This window comes from Oncorhynchus masou, chromosome 18 (assembly GCF_036934945.1).
Source record: "Oncorhynchus masou masou isolate Uvic2021 chromosome 18, UVic_Omas_1.1, whole genome shotgun sequence".
Classification (NCBI taxonomy): Eukaryota; Metazoa; Chordata; class Actinopteri; order Salmoniformes; family Salmonidae; genus Oncorhynchus; species Oncorhynchus masou.
The window spans coordinates 21473604-21491442 of record NC_088229.1 but is presented as its reverse complement, the minus strand read 5'-3'; the positions used below and the strand labels follow the sequence as shown (position 1 = coordinate 21491442).

Genomic DNA, 17839 nt, shown 5'->3' with positions numbered 1-17839 from the left:
GAACTGGAGGACCCAGGTGAGGTTTTCAAAAAGAAATTCCCAAAAGTGTTTTCTGGTCTAGGAAGGATTGTTGACTACAAAATCCGCCTGAAAGTGGATGCTGTCTCCTATGCCCTTACCACCCCCCGCCGGGTGCCTATCTCTTTATTGGCCAGAGTAAAGGAAGAGTTGGGGAGGATGGAAGACATTGGGGCAGTGTCTAAAATAGAGAGTCCCACAGACTGGTGTGCAGGGATGGTGGTGGTCCCAAAAGCCAATGGGGAAATAAGGATCTGTGTGGACAACTAAATTGAATGAGGCACTCTGCAGAGAGAGACACATCTTACCATCAGTGGAGCAGTCACTGGCTCAGTTGGATGGCTCACAAGTATTCACAAAGCTGGATGCCCGCTCAGGTTTCTGGCAGATACCGCTGTCATCAGAGAGTAGGGCACTCACAACGTTTATAACACCGTTTGGACGTGACTGTTTTAATGTTTTGCCATTTGGAATCGCTTCCGGTCCTGAGCATTTCCAAAGACGTCATAGTCCACGCGGACGATGTGCTCATGTGCGGAAGGGACAGAGCAGAACATGAAGTAAGGACACTCAATGAAAAATGCACTTTTGCACAATCAGAGGTCTTGTTCTTGGGACACAAAATCAGTGCAGCTGGAATAGAGCCATCACAGATATGCCCAGACCCCACAATGTGGCTGAAGTCAGGACCTTCTTAGGCATGGCCACATATGTGGGTAAGTTCCTCCCACAGTTCTCAGATACAACCAAACCTCTGAGAGACTTACTAGCCAAAGAGAATGATTTGTCATGGGGTCACATGCAACAGGTAGCGTTTGACAAAATCAAAGGAGATCTGGCCTCACAGAGAGTGCTGGCCCAGTACCGTCCCCACGCCAAGACAAAAGTATCAGCAGATACAGGACAACATGGAGTGGCGTCCAATAGCATACATCTCCCGAAGCTTATACGACACAGAGCAAAGATATGCTCAAGTGGAGAAGGAGGCGTTGGCTATCACATGGGCATGTGAAAGGCTCAGCCAATACCTTATTGGCCTGCAGTTTACAGCAGAGACTGACCACAAACCACTGTTGGCTCTGTTAGGGACAAAAGCACTGGACGACTTGCCTCCCAGAGTTCTGTGCTTCCGCCTCAGATTACTGAGGTTCACCTACAAGATGGTGTATGTGCCAGGGAAGGCACTGATCACAGCAGATGCACTCTCCAGGGCCCCAATTAAACGTCCATTATCAGAGGAGGAGCAATGTTTAGAGGGTGAGGTACAAGTGTCCATTAATGCAATAAGGGACAGTCTACCTGCATCTCAGACCAAACTGCAGCAGATTGCAGAGGAGCAACAACGAGACCACATCTACCAACAGATATGTGCAAAAAGGGATGGCCCAGGCAGGAGGAACTGCCCCAACTGCTGAAGCCCTATTGGGTGCACCAAAGTGACTTCCACTGTAATGGAGATCTTCTCATGAAAGGACAAAGGATAGTTATCCCAGAGACTCTACAACCAGAAATGCTAGACAGAGTGCATTATGGACACATGGGGATAACCAAATGCAGACTGAGGGCTCAACATTCAGTGTGGTGGCTTGGTCTGAGTACTCAGATTGCCAAGCTAGTGGCCCAGTGTGAGGTCTGTACAAATGTCAACCTTGTCATCCGGAGCCAATGATGGCAACGGAGCTGCCAAAACGGCCATGGCAAAAGGTAGGGGCGGATATGTTCTATTGGAAAAATGACACTTATCTGCTAGTGGTAGATTACTACTCAAGATACATTGAAATAGCAAAGACACCCATAACCACATCAGCTGGTGTTGTCAATGGATTAAAGTAAAAACATTTCCAGGCAAGGGGTCGCTGAGGTCCTGGTTACAGATAACGCTTCCCAGTTCTCTGCGAGCTCCTTTTCTGCTTTTGCCGCAGAATATGACTTTATACATGTGACCAGTAGCCCCTACCATGCACAGAGTAATGGTGAGGCAGAGAGCTGTGAAAACAATCAAGGGACTGCTGAAAAAGAACAAGGATCCATACAGGGCTCTGTTAGCTTACAGAGTTACACCACTGCGTCATGGGATTTCGCCTGCCGAGCTCCTGATGGGCAGGAGGCTGCGTTCCCCATTGCCTGTCTCGCCAGCTCAGCTTAAACCCTGATGGCCTAACAGGAAGGCCTTCGCTGAGAGGGACAAACGGGTGAAACAAACACAAACCGGAGACTTTAATCGGAGCCACCGTGCTAAGGAGGGGCCAGAGCTGACCGAAGGTCAACGTGTGTGGATTACAAACTCAAAGACACCAGCAATAGTGCTGAGGAAAGCGGATGCCCCACGCTCCATGTGGTGGACACAGGCTCAGGAGAGGTACGAAGGAACAAAACACACCTCACAGCTCTTCCAGATCTACCAGCCACACAGACTGAGGCCACAGAAAATGCACAAAAGGAGGGTGAAGGAGAGAGAATGCTCACAGAGCCACAAGCGTGCCCAAAAAGGGATGTGAAGCCACCAGAGTGGCTGAAAGACTATGCTACGTGAAGAGAAAACATACTGTTGGGGACCATACCCAGCAAAAAGAGACTGTACCTAAGTTAATGTTCATACTGTGTGATTTAATGCTTTCATACTGTTTCAGGATGGGAAGTAGCATGTTAGAGAATAATACTAGTTTCCAAATTGCATTTCAGTTATGCTTCAGTGATTATGCATGTTGAGTTCTTGTTCAAGGGAGAGGGGAAGATGTCGTAGGATGTCCCTTGGGGGTATCGGTACCTATGTAGGACATGCAGGGTTAGGTTAATAAACAGGCAGGAGCTAGAACCTCATTGTCGCACGTCTTTATTTTAGATCATACTACATTTGCGATTTCCAACTTGTTGTGTATTGTTTATGTTCAATAGCTACGTTTTAGCTATACTTTCTCTTCATATGACAAGGATTGAAAGGATTTGCCAGTACATTGTCAACTTTATTCATGATGATGACTGCTTGTCTAGCTTACATTTACATTACATTTAAGTCATTTGGCAGACGCCAGAGCGACTTACAAATTGGGTTAGCTTGCTAGCTAAGAAATTGAAAGTATGATGTTGACATGATCAGTCCCATCAAAGCTACGGTAGAAATATACATTTTTTTCTGGGTGGGGGGGGGTCTAAACAGGTGGCCCCGAATGACGTGTAGCATTACCATAGTCACTCTCCACTGGCTATGGTGCTGAAACTGCACTGATGCTCGTAAAGTTGCTTTCTACTAGCTTTGTTTATTGTCCCCCAAAGTTAAATTAGGGAGGGATTGTGGATCGGTCTCCATCGTCCTTCTGTCTCTCCATCTGTTAGTCACACGAGATATCTCGGACAGCACTGGCCCGATGTTTACGAAAGGTGGGTGAATTATGCGTTTTGCCATTGAAATCTGGCATTTACAAAATTACACTAATTGGCCCAAGGCGGGAGCAATAGTTATTAACTGATATTTGTGAGTCACACCAGAGAGGAATAGGCTAAGCGAGAGGGATAACTCGGAACAAAATCTGTCTTTTCCAGCAGGTGGCGTTTTTTATTTGGCACATGACATGGAGTATAGGCTATATAAGGAGTGGATGAGCGAGAGACTGCAAAGCTCGACATTCAGGGCTACCGGCTGACCTGGCCAGTTAATCAAGCTTTCATATGGCCCGCTTGGGACAGTAGACTAAATTTTCAAAAATATATAGGCTATATAAGCTACTTGTATTCATACATTCACAATCTTCCCAACAACTGACGCTTCACACTTGTTATCAACCTGCTTCCAAGCGGTGTCAATAATGTCAAAGCCTTCCCTGTTCATCTCAAGTGACGCCCTTCCTCAACTTCCTGGATACACCCGTCTAGGTGGAGGCGGGGAGCCCATCAATTCACTGTTGAACATCCGCACGCCATTCAAAAGTCCTCCACCTTTCAATCTTTTTCATATCAGACATAGCGATGTCATTATTAGCAAATAAAGGTTTATGTAAGGCCCACGGACCATGTAGGCCTACACTATGGAGCTGCTTGCTTGTCAATACATGAACATTAGCCTATTTACACAAATCACTTGTTGGTTAAATACAAAAATCAATATTGTAATAATGCTATGCTGTAGTCTAGGCCTATATAATTGTTTAAAAATCAGATTAATTCCCGAAACTGTTCATGAGCAATGTCGTTTATTTATTCGTTGAATATCAACTGTCAGGTGACAAGAGCGCAGAACTATGGACACTGCTGATTGCTGCGCAGAAATGAATCGGTTCTAATAAACCCAGTCTCTGCGCAACAATCTTAAATGCAATCTCTGGAAAATACAACCGTTTTGATGGAAATTATTGAAAAGAGCGGGATCCCAGCGTTACAGTGTTATAGGGCTATAATTTATTTCTCAACTCCAATTGGCAGCGTTTTACAATCTTTAGTGTCTATCATGACAATTAAAAAAAGTTACTGCGTGAATCGCGTCAGCCATTCACATGTGTTTTACGTAGGCCTCTATTAACTGTACAATTCACACAATTACACTATTTATAAACATAACAATTACATGATTTTATGAATGCCAGTGGGAGTTTTTTTTAAAGACATTATACAAGCAACAAGGTCATATTTAGTCTGTGACATAGCTAATGATTAGCCCTTTGGGGTATTGCTAAAATAGCACACCTGCCTGATCATATGGACCATATAAAGATATTGCTTTTCATCAATATGCTAGTAGGCTAATTTTTGGAGGGGAATATTACATTTTAAACGGTTTAATATAGGCTATATGTCATCATTGAGAGTGGGGCATGGTTTTATTTTTGTTTTCCAAACAATCAGTGTAAATAAATATGTGATTATATGGTTGGCTATAATATAAGGTATTTGCCCAAACTGTAAATGAAACGTGAAATCACCCAGATTTAAATTATGCTTGCTTTCCTGATATCTTGGCCTGGGTCAGTAATTTTAAAATTCAGGCCAGTAGTTTTCACTTGGTACTGGCCCAGTGTGCCACTGGCAAATTTACCTGAATGTCAAGACCTGGACAGGTACCCAGGCTAACTGCCCTCCATTTTTAAAGACATTTATTTTCATTGTTAGATATATAAAAGCTCATCTGTGGTCAACTAAAATGTGTTAGTCACACAAGATATCTCAATTGGCCCAATGGGGGTCGATGCATCATTCATGGGGGATGACATGTTTACTGTTGTCTTGTTTCACTTTTCAATTTCAGGGACAATAAATAATGTTTTCAAAGTTCTACCAAGTGAAGCAACATTGAATTATAAATATTTTAAACCAACTTATTCTCAGACCTGGTGTACGAAGGCATAATTTAAAACATGTCAGAAACAAGTCATTTTTTTCATAGGCACATTGTAGTTAGGCCTGCAATCCTCTACACAAACCATTTTGTTAGACTGACATTATAGCCTACACAGATATACACACTAAGTTATTGGCAGTGTCTTTGTGTGGGTCATACACGAGTGACTTCGGACAAATTCCACAAGTCCACACGGTTGGCTTCTCCAAACATGAGGAATACTCCGAGGCCCATGGTATTCACCATTGTGAAGAGTGAGAACACGTAACCCCAGGAAGCTGTGACCTCAATCAGGTATCCAGAAACATAGACCAGCACCAGACCTGTGGGATACACAAACTGGTCTCATTTACACAGTCAAATACAGTACATAGGCCTATAATACACTTAACCGTGAGCATTATATCATTCTGATGTACAGTATACATGGGGGATTGATATTTAATACCTACCTGTGAAAGCTCCACACATATTCATAAATCCTGTGGAGAAAAAAATATATTCATTTTTGGGAACAAAATATTTGTTTGTCAATCAAAATGGAATAGGAAGACAATGATACCCAAAGACACTGACAGTGTCCAGTTAAGATAAATTCTTATTTACAATGACAGCCTACAACGGCCAAACCCAGACGATGCTGGGCACAATTGGTCCAGCGATGTCCGGGTTTGGCAGGTGTAGGCCGTCATTGTAAATAAGAATTAGTTCTTAACTGACTTGCCTAGTTAAATAAAGGTTCAATTTTAAAATTGTTTTAAAAAACTGACCAAACAAGGCTCCAGCGCACGATGGGGCTAGGTCCTGTACATTCACAGACACACCACTAGCACATGGGGACAATGACAACGGGTTAGTATACTAATAACTATATTACTGGATGAGAAGTTACCCTTCTCATCCAGTAATACGGGTATACCTCTATTATGTGGATTGAATAATGTTACATGAACACACACAGAAACACACCTGCTGTTGAAGGTGGCCAGGCCCACAGCAGCAGAGACAAAGATCACAGCGGAAGGGAATGAGAGTGGTCTGCAGAGTAGCAGGAGGAACACACTGGACACACCCATGGACATGAACTGTATGAGGAGAGAGAGAAACACACTGATGGACTTGTTTAAAGATGTCCTCTAGCGATTTATGAACATTTAATTTTGAAAAGTGACAACCAAAGTATAAAGACAGTAAAGTACACACATTGAAGGGTAAAAAAAAAAGTTTTGAACAAAATTGTGTTTTTTAGACACAAGTGCAAACTTCAAGGGAGTAGGGCATTTAAGGAGTCATTTTGATGGGAATCTGTGATGTCATCAGCCTCACCCTTGCTTGAGGAACAATAGAGAACTAAAGAGGAAAAGCACACCCCCCACTTGTGCTATGTCAAAACCTTTTGTAAAGTAAATCAGGTGATAAAGAGGTGAAAAATAGACTGGAGTGCCACTTTAACTTAAATTCCCTATTTCAAGAGATAGAGTGCTTTGCAAAGGTATCCACCCCCCTTGGCATTTTCCTATTTTTTTGCATTACAACCTGTAATTTAAATGGATTTTTATTTGAATTTCATGTAATGGATATACACAAAATAGTTCAAATTGGTGAATTGAAATTAAAAAAATGTATTGTTTCAAAAATTCGATCAAAAAAACAACAGAAAAGTGGTGCGTCAGAACAATTGTAGAGAGAATGATTTATTTCAGCTTTTATTTCTTTCATCACATTCCCAGTGGGTTAGGAGTTGACATACACTCAATTAGTATTTGGTAGCATTGCCTTTTGATTAACTTGGGTCAAACATTTTGGGTAGCCTACCACAAGCTTCCCACAATAAGTTGAGTGAATTTTGTCTCATTCCTCCTGAAAGAGCTGGTGTAACGGAGTCAGGTTTGTAGGCCCCCTTGCTCGCACACACGTTTTCAGTTCTGCCCACAAATTTTCTATGGGGTTGAGGTCAGGGCCTTGTGATGGCCACTCCAATACCTTGACTTTGTGGTCCTTATGCCTCATGATGCCAACTATTTTGTGAAGTGCACCACTCTCTCCTGCAGCAAAGCACCCCCACAACATGATGCTGCCACCCCCATTCTTCACAGTTGGGATGGTGTTCTTTGGCTTGCAAGCCTCCCCTTTTTTCCTCCAAACATAACAATGGTCATTACGGCCAAACAGTTCTATTTTTGTTTCACCAGACCAGAGGACATTTCTCAAAAAAGTACGATCTTTGTCTGTGGATATAGATACTTTTGTACCTATTTCCTCCAGCATCTTCACAAGGTCCTTTGCTTTAGTCCTGGGATTGATTTGCACTTGGTGCACCAAAGTACATTCATCTACAGGAGACAGAACGCGTCTCCTTCCTGAGCAGTATGATGGCTGCGTGGAAATTGCTCCCAAGGATGAACTAGTCTTGTGGAGGTCTACAATTATTTTTCTGAGGTCTTGGCTGATTTCTTTTGATTTTCCCATGATGTCAAGCAAAGAGGAACTGAGTTTGAAGGTAGGCCTTGAAATACATCCACAGGTACACTTCCAATGGACTCAAATGATGTCAATTAGCTTATCAGAAAGCATGATATATTTTTCTGGAATTTTCCAAGCTGTTTAAAGGCACAGTCAACTTAGTGTATGTAAACTTCTGACACACTGGAATTGTGATACAGTGAATTATAAGTGAAATAATCTGTCTGTAAACAATTGTTGGAAAAATGACTTGTGTCATGCAAAGTATATGTCCTAATCGACTTCAAAGACCATAGTTTGTTAAAAATAAATTTGTGAAGTGGTTGAAAAACAAGTTTTAATGACTCCAACTTAAGTGTATGTAAGCTTCCGACTTCAACTGTATATATTCACCCCCTTTGCTATGAAGCCCTTAAATAAGATCTGTTGCAATCAATTACCTTCAGAAGTCACATAATTAGTTAAATAAAGTCCACCTGTGTGCAATCTAAGTGTCACATGATATGTCACATGATCTCAGTAAATATACACCTGTTCTGAAAGGCCCCAGAGTCTGCAACACCACTAAGCAAGGGGACCATCAAGCAAGCAGCACCATGAAGACCAAGGAGCTCTCCAAACAGGTCAGGGACAAAGTGGGGGAGAAGTACAGATCAGGGTTGGGTGATAAAAAAATATCCAAAACTTTGAACATCCCACGGAGCACCATTAAATCCATTATAAAATGTTGAAATATTTTGGCACCACAACAAACCTGCCAAGAGAGGGCCACCCACAAAAACTCATGGACCATGCAAGGAGGGCATTAATCAGAGAGGCAACAAAGAGACCAAAGATAACCCTGAAGGAGCTGCGAAGCTCCACAGAGGAGATTGGAGTATCTGTCCATATGACCCCTTTAAGCCGTACACTCCACAGAATTGGGCTTTACCTAAGAGTGGCCAGAACAAAAGCCATTGCTTAAAGAAGAAAATAAGCAAACACGTGTGGTGTTCGCCAAAAGGCATTTGGGAGACTCCCCATACATATGGAAGAAGGTTCTCTGGTCAGATTGACCAGAGATTGACCAGCTCAAAATTGTGCTTTTTGGCAATCAAGGAAAACGCTATGTTTGGTGCAAACCCAACACCTCTCATCACCCCGAGAAAACCATCCCCACAGGGATGGTTTTCATCGGCAGGGACTGGGAAACTGGTCAGAATTGAAGCAATGATGGATGCTGATAAATACAGGGACATTCTTGAGGGAAACCTGTTTTGGTCTTCCAGAGATTTGAGACTGGGATGGAGGTTCAACTTCCAGCAGGACAATGACCCTGAGAATACTGCTAAAGCAACACTCTAGTGGTTTAAGGGGAAACATTTCAATGTCTTGTATTGGCCTAGTCAAAGCCCAGACCTCAATCCAATTGTGAATCTGTGGTATGACTTAAATATTGCTGTCCACCAGCTTAACCCATCCAACTTGAAGGAGCTGGAACAGTTTTGCCATGAAGAATGGGCAAAAATCCCACTGGCTAGATGTGCCAAGCTTATAGAAACATACCCCAAGAGACTTGCAGCTGTAATTGCTGCAAAAGGTGGCTCTATAAAGTATTGACTTTGGGGGGGGGGGGTGAATAGTTATGCATGCTCATGGTTTCAGTTTTTTATCTTATTTCTTCTTCGTTTCACAAGAAAAAACTATTTGCATCTTCAAAGTGGTATGCATGCTGTGTAAATCAAATGACACAAACCCCCAAAAGTCCATGTCAATTCCAGGTTGTAAGGCAACAAAATAGGAAAAATGCCAATGGGGGTAAAAACTTTCACAAGCCACTGAACTGTAACTAATCCTGTTATGTCAGATAAGAAACTATTGAGACCCTTGACAAAGATGAGCAATAATGACTGTATAAAATAAATAATTCAAATACTGAGCTATATTGTATGAAAAAAAAGGGAAATTATATAATTTTTCTCAAAAACATAGGGATCAAGATGATTGACATCCTTAACTATTCTCGTAAAGTAATCAAAAGTTCAGTATTTGGTAGCATATTCCTATCCCGCAATGACATCAAGCTTGTGACTCTACTCTACTTGTTGGATGCATTTGCAGTTCGTTTTGATCGTGTTTCAAATTATTTCATGTCATTATTGTTGTATGTCATTATGTTGTATGTCATTATAGTGGATGATAGCATGATTACGGATCATCCTGAATGAATCATGAGAAAGTTACAGAGAGTCACAGATAAGACATGCTAACCTCCCCTGTTATTGATAATGTCTTAGGGGTATGATCTTTGACCCTCTGTATTTCTCAATCATCATTATTCATGATTCATTCAGGATGATCCATAATCATGGTATCATCCACATTAATGTAGAAGTGTTTAGAAACATTTTATTCTTATTTTCAATAAAAGTGACTCTAAAATGACACAATACATTTTTACAATTACTTTCTATTGGGTACAAAATAATCTGAAACAACCGAAACTAACTGCAAATGCACCCAACAAGTTTGTAGAGTCACAAGCTTGATATAGCCATTCATTGCATGCCAGGAATATGGGACCAAAGACTAAACGTTGACTACTTTATTTATAAGAATCTTTAAGGGTGTCAATAATTTTCACCCCTACCTTTTTGAGAAAAAAGTATTATCTTTCTCTGAGCAAATGTTTAAATTATTATAATAATTTTTTAACAGTTTTTTCATTATCCATTTTATACAGTCATTATTGCTAATCTTTTTCAAGGGTGTCAATAATTCCAGACCTCACTGTATGTTAGTCAGGGGAAATAATTGCATGAGCCCCAAGGATATGTCTGATTGCCTTGTCTGGCATGAAAATGGGGAGCTCTAACCTGTCTGAACAAATCTCTTATGTATAGCTGTACCTGTACCTTCTCTCTGTCCACAAACACACTGAATATTGGGTTCAGTTACACAAGAATAGAAGTTAACGATTCTAAACCAGGTAGGCTTACCTGCATCATCTTCCTAACAGATGATGTTCGAAATCCTAGAACAAAAAACAGTCTGTGACTATGAAATGGCTTCAATCACTTACTAAGGAAGCAGCAAAACAAACAAATGTTGTACTCTAATCTGACATTCTTGTACCCTGCTGAATGAGGTGATCCGAAATTATGCCTCCAAAGAGCGCAGATGCGATTGCAACCAACCATGGAATTACGTTACACACCCATCCCTGGAATAACATATATTAGAAGTATGAGTTACAATACAGATTACACTAAATTGCAATGGTTACACAATTTATTATTTTGGGTGAAGAAGACCAGTATAATTAAGACATGCTTTTTGGATAAGGTAAAGAAAGTGGCTGAAGAGATAAAGGTTTAATACCTTGGCGTGCGGATATGTATCTTTGAAAAAGGTTGGTAGCCATGACATCAATGAGTAACAAGTACTGCTGAAGCATAGGTGAGCAAAGACCATGGCACTGAAGAGATGTGAAAGAGGGAGAACAAGAGACTAAAAAAAGCAGTAGAGCCAGGCAAGCAGGCAACATCAAGGTAAATACAAGAAGTTGCAAAACATTTGTATAACATCCACGTGCCATACTGTATTACATCCACAATCAATATATGCAAAAAATAAAGCTGTACCACACAGAGGGCTGTTTGAACATTTTTAGCCAGCGTTTCTTTGACAGACCCGAACTGGATCCATGGCTTGACAGCACTTGGTTTGTGTTCATTTGACCTGCAACCGAAACACACATTACCATATAAAGCAGTATGATTATAGCAGCCAACCTCTTGAATCATACATAACAACCACGTCATTCAGTGAAACAACTAACATGTATAATACATGCATTACATTTTGTAGATACTTTCAAACTAGAAATATATTATAGAAGCCTACCTCATATGAAATCTAGAACCTAGAACAACCACTTAATTCAATGAAACAACTATTACATACAACACATCCAATGCACATTTTTTGATTCTTTAAAACAAAATATATTCATGCAAAAAGCACCAGTTCTATAGATTATTATATTGCTACCCTAGAGTACCTCTCAGTAGAAATCTCCACACAGTCAATGACCACAGTCCCGAGAGCAGACCAGCGCCATAGAACACACTCTCCCAGCCATAGCGTTCCAACATCACGGACCCCAGTCCTCCCACCATCAGTGTTCTGACTCACAAGCATAGAAGCACAATGAGGAAGAAGCATTTAGAACATATTTCAGATTAAGCTATTTATGATTAAATTATAAATCAGAGATGGATGTTGGTATAATTAGAGACCTGTGTTCAGTTATTACATGTATAACTTACCCCATATAAGAGCCACTGCCCATGGTACTCATCAGAAAGCCTCTTTCCCCTTCATCCACTCGTTGGGAACAAAGACTGGCCAAAGAGGGGTAGTGGACACCTGAGAGAAAGCAGCTGTTATCAAAGTTACCAACCCATTCCAAAAGAGGAGACAGAGGGTAGAGACTTTCTCTGTTTCCACCCTCTCACCTTGTAATAGCCCCATAAGGAATCTGGCCACCGTCATGGAGGTGAGGGAACTGATGCCCAGTTGCGCCAACAGAGGGGTGCATGATGTAATGGAAGCCCAGGATGTAGTGGCAAGAAGTAGGACCCGTTCACCACCAATTCTGGCAAAACAAACAATCATGAGCAGAGTCAGAGCAGTCTTCGCAGCACACAAGAAAGGTGATTTCCAGCTTCTAACATGGACATTATATAACAGGCAATCATTCAAGCTCAAATAATACAAATCCCAATCCCAATAGGTAGCCATTGTTTCTCTCATTCAGACCACCAGAGGTTGACCCACCTGTCGCTGACATGACCTCCCAGCACCTGAGTGAAGCAGTAACCCCAGAAGAAGCCCCCCATTACCACACCCGACTGCGTCTTGCTCCAGCCAAATGTGGTGGCCATGTTGACAGCACAGATTGGCATGGCCATCCTGGCACAGTAAAGGAGACACGTGCCCAAGAAGAGCATCACCGTCCACTTTTGAGCCAATGGTCTGGGGGCAAATAGCAAGAAAGAGAGGGAGAGGTAATGATGGATGATAATACTGATAATCTACATTACACTATATGTAAAAAACAGATAATTGGTCTTTTATCATTTCATTCCCTACAGAACATCATGTATCAGTAGTGCTGAGCGATTAACCAAAATTTCAGTTATTTTTCGTTTTTTAAACAACTTTTAAACAACAACTGTTCAATGATTTGAATTCCATTTTGTTTAAAAAAATATATTTTGTGAACTCAATGCGCACATCGCATAGTTTCTCTAGAGATAAAGATCCAGCCTGAACTGTGCTATGTAGTAGGGAGTTGTAGTTTCCAATAGACCAATATTCTGCACATTTGGTAATCAACTACAATTACAATAATCCATTGGTCATTTACTTGTCTTGGTCTGAGTTTATTTATTCTACTCAAGAATAATGCAGACAGTGAGTTGACATAGAGCATAGCCGTAGGAAGTAGTTTCAGGGTGTTTAAAAAAATATTGAATCTGAACCAACCTCAAAAAGCACAAATAGCTCAGCATTATGTATCAGTAGAGAAGACAGCAAACCAGTTTGTCTGACTACATCAAGTGAAGTGCCTTAATGAAGCCACCAGCATTGGATAAAAGTTTCAGCAGACAGAGCAAGCTAAAATATTTTTTATAGTATTTTGTGTGATGTCTAATTTAAAGACAAACAGGGATCTAGTTTAATATTAGATACTTCTGTTAAGTTACATAGAGCAGTAAAACACTACAAATATGTGCAAATTAATTAAAAGTGTGACCAAGATCTAAATCTACTTTCACATTGGAGCTTCTAACAACCATTGTGAATGTTGTGAACACACAGAAACTCTAGCCTGGTCCCAGATATGTTTGTGTTATCCTGTCAGCTCCTTGTCACTGGAATGACAGGGAGTTGACATGATCACACAAACAGATCTGGGACCAGGCTACCGAAACACATATTGAACCCAAGATAAGTGTCTACAGTGGTGTAAAGTAATTAAGTAAAAATACTCACTAAATGGACTCACTAAACAAACATGCTTCCCTTTGTAAATTATGCCTGAGTGTTGGAGTGTGCCCCTTGGCTATCCGTAAATTAAAATAACAAGAAAATGGTGCCATCTGGTTTGCTTAACATAAGCAATTCAAAATTATGTATATATATATATATATATATATATACACTGCTCAAAAAAAATAAAGGGAACACTTAAACAACACAATGTAACTCCAAGTCAATCACACTTCTGTGAAATCAAACTGTCCACTTAGGAAGCAACACTGATTGACAATAAATTTCACATGCTGTTGTGCAAATGGAATAGACAACAGGTGGAAATTATAGGCAATTAGCAAGACACCCCCAATAAAGGAGTGGTTCTGCAGGTGGTGACCACAGACCACTTCTCAGTTCCTATGCTTCTTGGCTGATGTTTTGGTCACTTTTGAATGCTGGCGGTGCTTTCACTCTAGTGGTAGCATGAGACAGAGTCTACAACCCACACAAGTGGCTCAGGTAGTGCAGCTTATCCAGGATGGCACATCAATGCGAGTTGTGGCAAGAAGGTTTGCTTTGTTTGTCAGCATAGTGTCCAGAGCATGGAGGCGCTACCAGGAGACAGGCCAGTACATCAGGAGACGTGGAGGAGGCCGTAGGAGGGCAACAAACCTGCAGCAGGACCACTACCTCCGCCTTTGTGCAAGGAGGAGCAGGAGGAGCACTGCCAGAGCCCTGCAAAATGACCTCCAGCAGGCCACAAATGTGCATGTGTCTGCTCAAACGGTCAGAAACAGACTCCATGAGGGTGGTATGAGGGCCCGACGTCCACAGGTGGGGGTTGGGCTTACAGCCCAACACCGTGCAGGACGTTTGGCATTTGCCAGAGAACACCAAGATTGGCAAATTCACCACTGGCGCCCTGTGCTCTTCACAGATGAAAGCAGGTTCACACTGAGCACATGTGACAGACGTGACAGTCTGGAGACGCCGTGGAAAATATTCTGCTGCCTGCAACATCCTCCAGCATGACCGGTTTGGCGGTGGGTCAGTCATGGTGTGGGGTGGCATTTCTTTGGGGGGCCACACAGCCCTCCATGTGCTCGCCAGAGGTAGCCTGACTGCCATGAGGTACCGAGATGAGATCCTCAGACCCCTTGTGAGACCATATGCTGGTGCGGTTGGCCCTGGGTTCCTCCTAATGCAAAACAAGGCTAGACCTCATGTGGCTGGAGTGTGTCAGCAGTTCCTGCAAGAGGAAGGCATTGATGCTATGGACTGGCCCGCCCGTTCCCCAGACCTGAATCCAATTGAGCACATCTGGGACATCATGTCTCGCTCCATCGACCAACGCCACGTAGCACCACAGACTGTCCAGGAGTTGGAGGATGCTTTAGTCCAGGTCTGGGAGGAGATCCCTCAGGAGACCATCTGCCACCTCATCAGGAGCATACCCAGGTGTTGTAGGGAGGTCATACAGGCACGTGGAGGCCACACACACTACTGAGCCTCATTTAGACTTGTTTTAAGGACATTACATCAAAGTTGGATCAGCCTGTAGTGTGGTTTTCCACTTTAATTTTGAGTGTGTCTCCAAATCCAGACTTCCATGGGTTGATAAATTTGATTTCCATTGATAATTTTTGTGTGATTTTGTTGTCAGCACATTCAACTATGTAAAGAAAAAAGTATTTAATAAGAATATTTCATTCATTCAGATCTAGGATGTGTTATTTTAGTGTTCCCTTTATTTTTTTTGAGCAGTGTATTTATAAACTGTGTGGTTTGAGCCCTGAATGCTGATTGACTGAGAGCCATGTTATATCAGACGTATACCATGGGTATGACAAAACATTTATTTTTACTGCTCTAATTGTTGGTAACCAGTTTATAATAGCAATAAGGCACCTCGGGGTTTGTGATATATGGCCAATATACCACGGTTAAGGGCTGTGTCCAGGCAGTCCGCGTTGTGTCATTGCCCTTAGCTGTGGTATGTTGGTCATTTACCACACCTCCTCGGGGCTTATTACTTAAATATATATAAATATATATGTACAGTCGTGGCCAAAAGTTTTGAGAATGACACAAATATACATTTTCACAAAGTCTGCTGCCTCAGTTTGTATGATGGCAATTTGCATATACTCCAGAATGTTATGAAGAGTGATCAGATGAATTGCAATTAATTGCAAATTCCCTCTTTGCCATGCAAATGAACTGAATCCCCAAAAAACATTTCCACTGCTTTTCAGCCCTGCCACAAAAGGACCAGCTGACATCATGTCAGTGATTCTTTCGTTAACACAGGTGTGAGTGTTGACGAGGACCAGGCTGGAGATCACTCTGTCATGCTTAATGAGTTCGAATTACAAACTGGAAGCTTAAAAGGGGGGGGGGGGGTGCTTGGAATCATTGTTCTTCCTCTGTCCACCATGGTTACCTGCAAGGAAGCACGTGCCATCATCATTGCTTTGCACAAAAAGGGCCCCAGAGGCAAGGATATTGCTGCCAGTAAGATTGCACCTAAATCAACAATTTATCGGATCATCAAGAACTTCAAGGAGAGCAGTTCAATTGTTGTGAAGAAGGCTTCAGGGCACCCAAGAATGTCCAGCAAGCACCAGGACCGTCTCCTAAAGTTGATTCAGCTGCGGGATCGAGGCACCACCAGTACAGAGCTTTCTCAGGATTGGCAGCAGGCAGGTGTGAGTGCATCTGCACGCACAGTGAGGCGAAGACTTTTGTAGGATGGCCTGGTGTCAAGAAAGAAGCAAAGAAGCCCCTTCTCTCCAGGAAAAACATCAGGGACAGACTGATATTCTGGAAAATGTACAGGGATTGGAATGCTGAGGACATGGGTAAAGTAATTTGAGCACTACCATCAGTCCTGTGTTATGCCAACAGTAAAGCATCCTGAGACCATTCATGTGTGGGGTTGCTTCTCAGCCAAGGGAGTGGGCTCACTCACAATATTTCCTAAGAACACAGCTATGAATAAAGAATGGTACAAACACATCCTCCGAGAGTAACTTCTTCCAACCACCCAGGGACAGTTTGGTGATGAACAATGCCTTTTCCAGCATGATGGAGCACCTTGCCATAAGGCAAAAGTGATAACTCAGTGGCTCGGGGAACAAAACATTGATATTTTGGGTCCAAGGCCAGGAAACTCCCCAGACTTTTAACCCATTGAGAACTTGTGGTCAATCCTTAAGAGGCGGGTGGATAAACAAAACCCCACAAATTCTGACAAACTCCAATGGGCTGCCATCAGTCTGATGTGGCCCAGAAGTTAATTGACAGCATGCCAGGGCAGATTGCAGAGGTCTTGAAAAAGAATGGTCAACACTGCAAACCCAAATATTGACTCTTTGCATCAACTTCATGTAATTGTCAATAAAAGCCTTTGACACTTATGAAATGCTTGTAAATATAGTTCAGTATTCCATAGTAACATCTGACAAAAATATCGAGACACTGAAGCGGCAACCTTTGTGGAAATTAACATTTATCATTCTCAAAACTTTTGGCCACGACTGTGTATTTCAATACCAAATACTTTTGAGACTTTTATGTATTATAAAAAAACATTGCTTGACATGTCTATTTTCACTACGTAACCGCTACAGTGAAGACGTTTTCAAATCTATCGTTTTCAGCTTCTGCCATAGGCAAAGCACCGAAAGCATAATCCAACTCCTTACCTGGGCCATATCGCAGTCTGCCGCTGTGGTTCCTCTCCCTCCGAACCATTGTATGCGAATACTTTGTTAGGAATATTTTTCCCGGGAACTTCCAAGTTATGTTTAGTTTCACCAAATATTTGCCACAATGCCATTCAATGTCTGGTGTATTTTCAAATTCACCGTCCACAGCTCTACACGTAGATTTCGTCGGGAAACGTGCGCTTTGATTAAAGAAAATATGGACACAGCCTTGGCAAACAAGCTGGACAGGTAAAACTAGTGGGCAACATGAAACATGCATATCTCTCTGACAGCT

The 17839-nt window shown here is 42.0% G+C and overlaps 1 protein-coding gene across 3 annotated transcripts; it reads right to left on the bottom strand.

The window, feature by feature from the left end:
- Positions 1 to 4188: 4188 nt before the first annotated feature.
- Positions 4189 to 17837, bottom strand: LOC135504203 (voltage-gated purine nucleotide uniporter SLC17A9-like). Of its 3 annotated transcripts, XM_064922551.1 has the most exons (13): positions 17542 to 17837; positions 12632 to 12829; positions 12310 to 12449; positions 12121 to 12220; positions 11853 to 11977; positions 11434 to 11530; positions 11171 to 11267; positions 10925 to 11012; positions 10789 to 10823; positions 6317 to 6432; positions 6118 to 6173; positions 5800 to 5829; positions 4189 to 5670 (listed from the first exon to the last, which is right to left on the bottom strand). In XM_064922551.1, the coding sequence occupies exons 1-13, from the start codon at positions 17673 to 17675 to the stop codon at positions 5501 to 5503; spliced, it is 1386 nt and encodes a 461-aa protein (XP_064778623.1). In that variant the 5' UTR covers positions 17676 to 17837; the 3' UTR covers positions 4189 to 5500. The 3 variants fall into 3 exon arrangements, with proteins under 3 accessions (XP_064778623.1, XP_064778624.1, XP_064778626.1); XM_064922554.1 differs by lacking the exon at positions 10789 to 10823 and having other exon boundaries at positions 5532 to 5670; XM_064922552.1 differs by lacking the exons at positions 10789 to 10823; positions 10925 to 11012.
- Between the last annotated feature and the right edge of the window lie 2 nt (positions 17838 to 17839).

Bases quoted from the DNA above. Each gene is read 5' to 3' on its own strand.
- LOC135504203 (XM_064922551.1), bottom strand. From the start codon at position 17,675: ATGGCATTGTGGCAAATATTTGGTGAAACTAAACATAACTTGGAAGTT. The intron at 6,433-10,788 runs GTAAGCCTACCT...CTCCTCATACAG, and splicing joins CTGTTAGGAAGATGATGCAG to TTCATGTCCATGGGTGTGTC. The intron at 5,830-6,117 runs GTCAGTTTTTTA...TTTTCTCCACAG, and splicing joins GTGCGCTGGAGCCTTGTTTG to GATTTATGAATATGTGTGGA.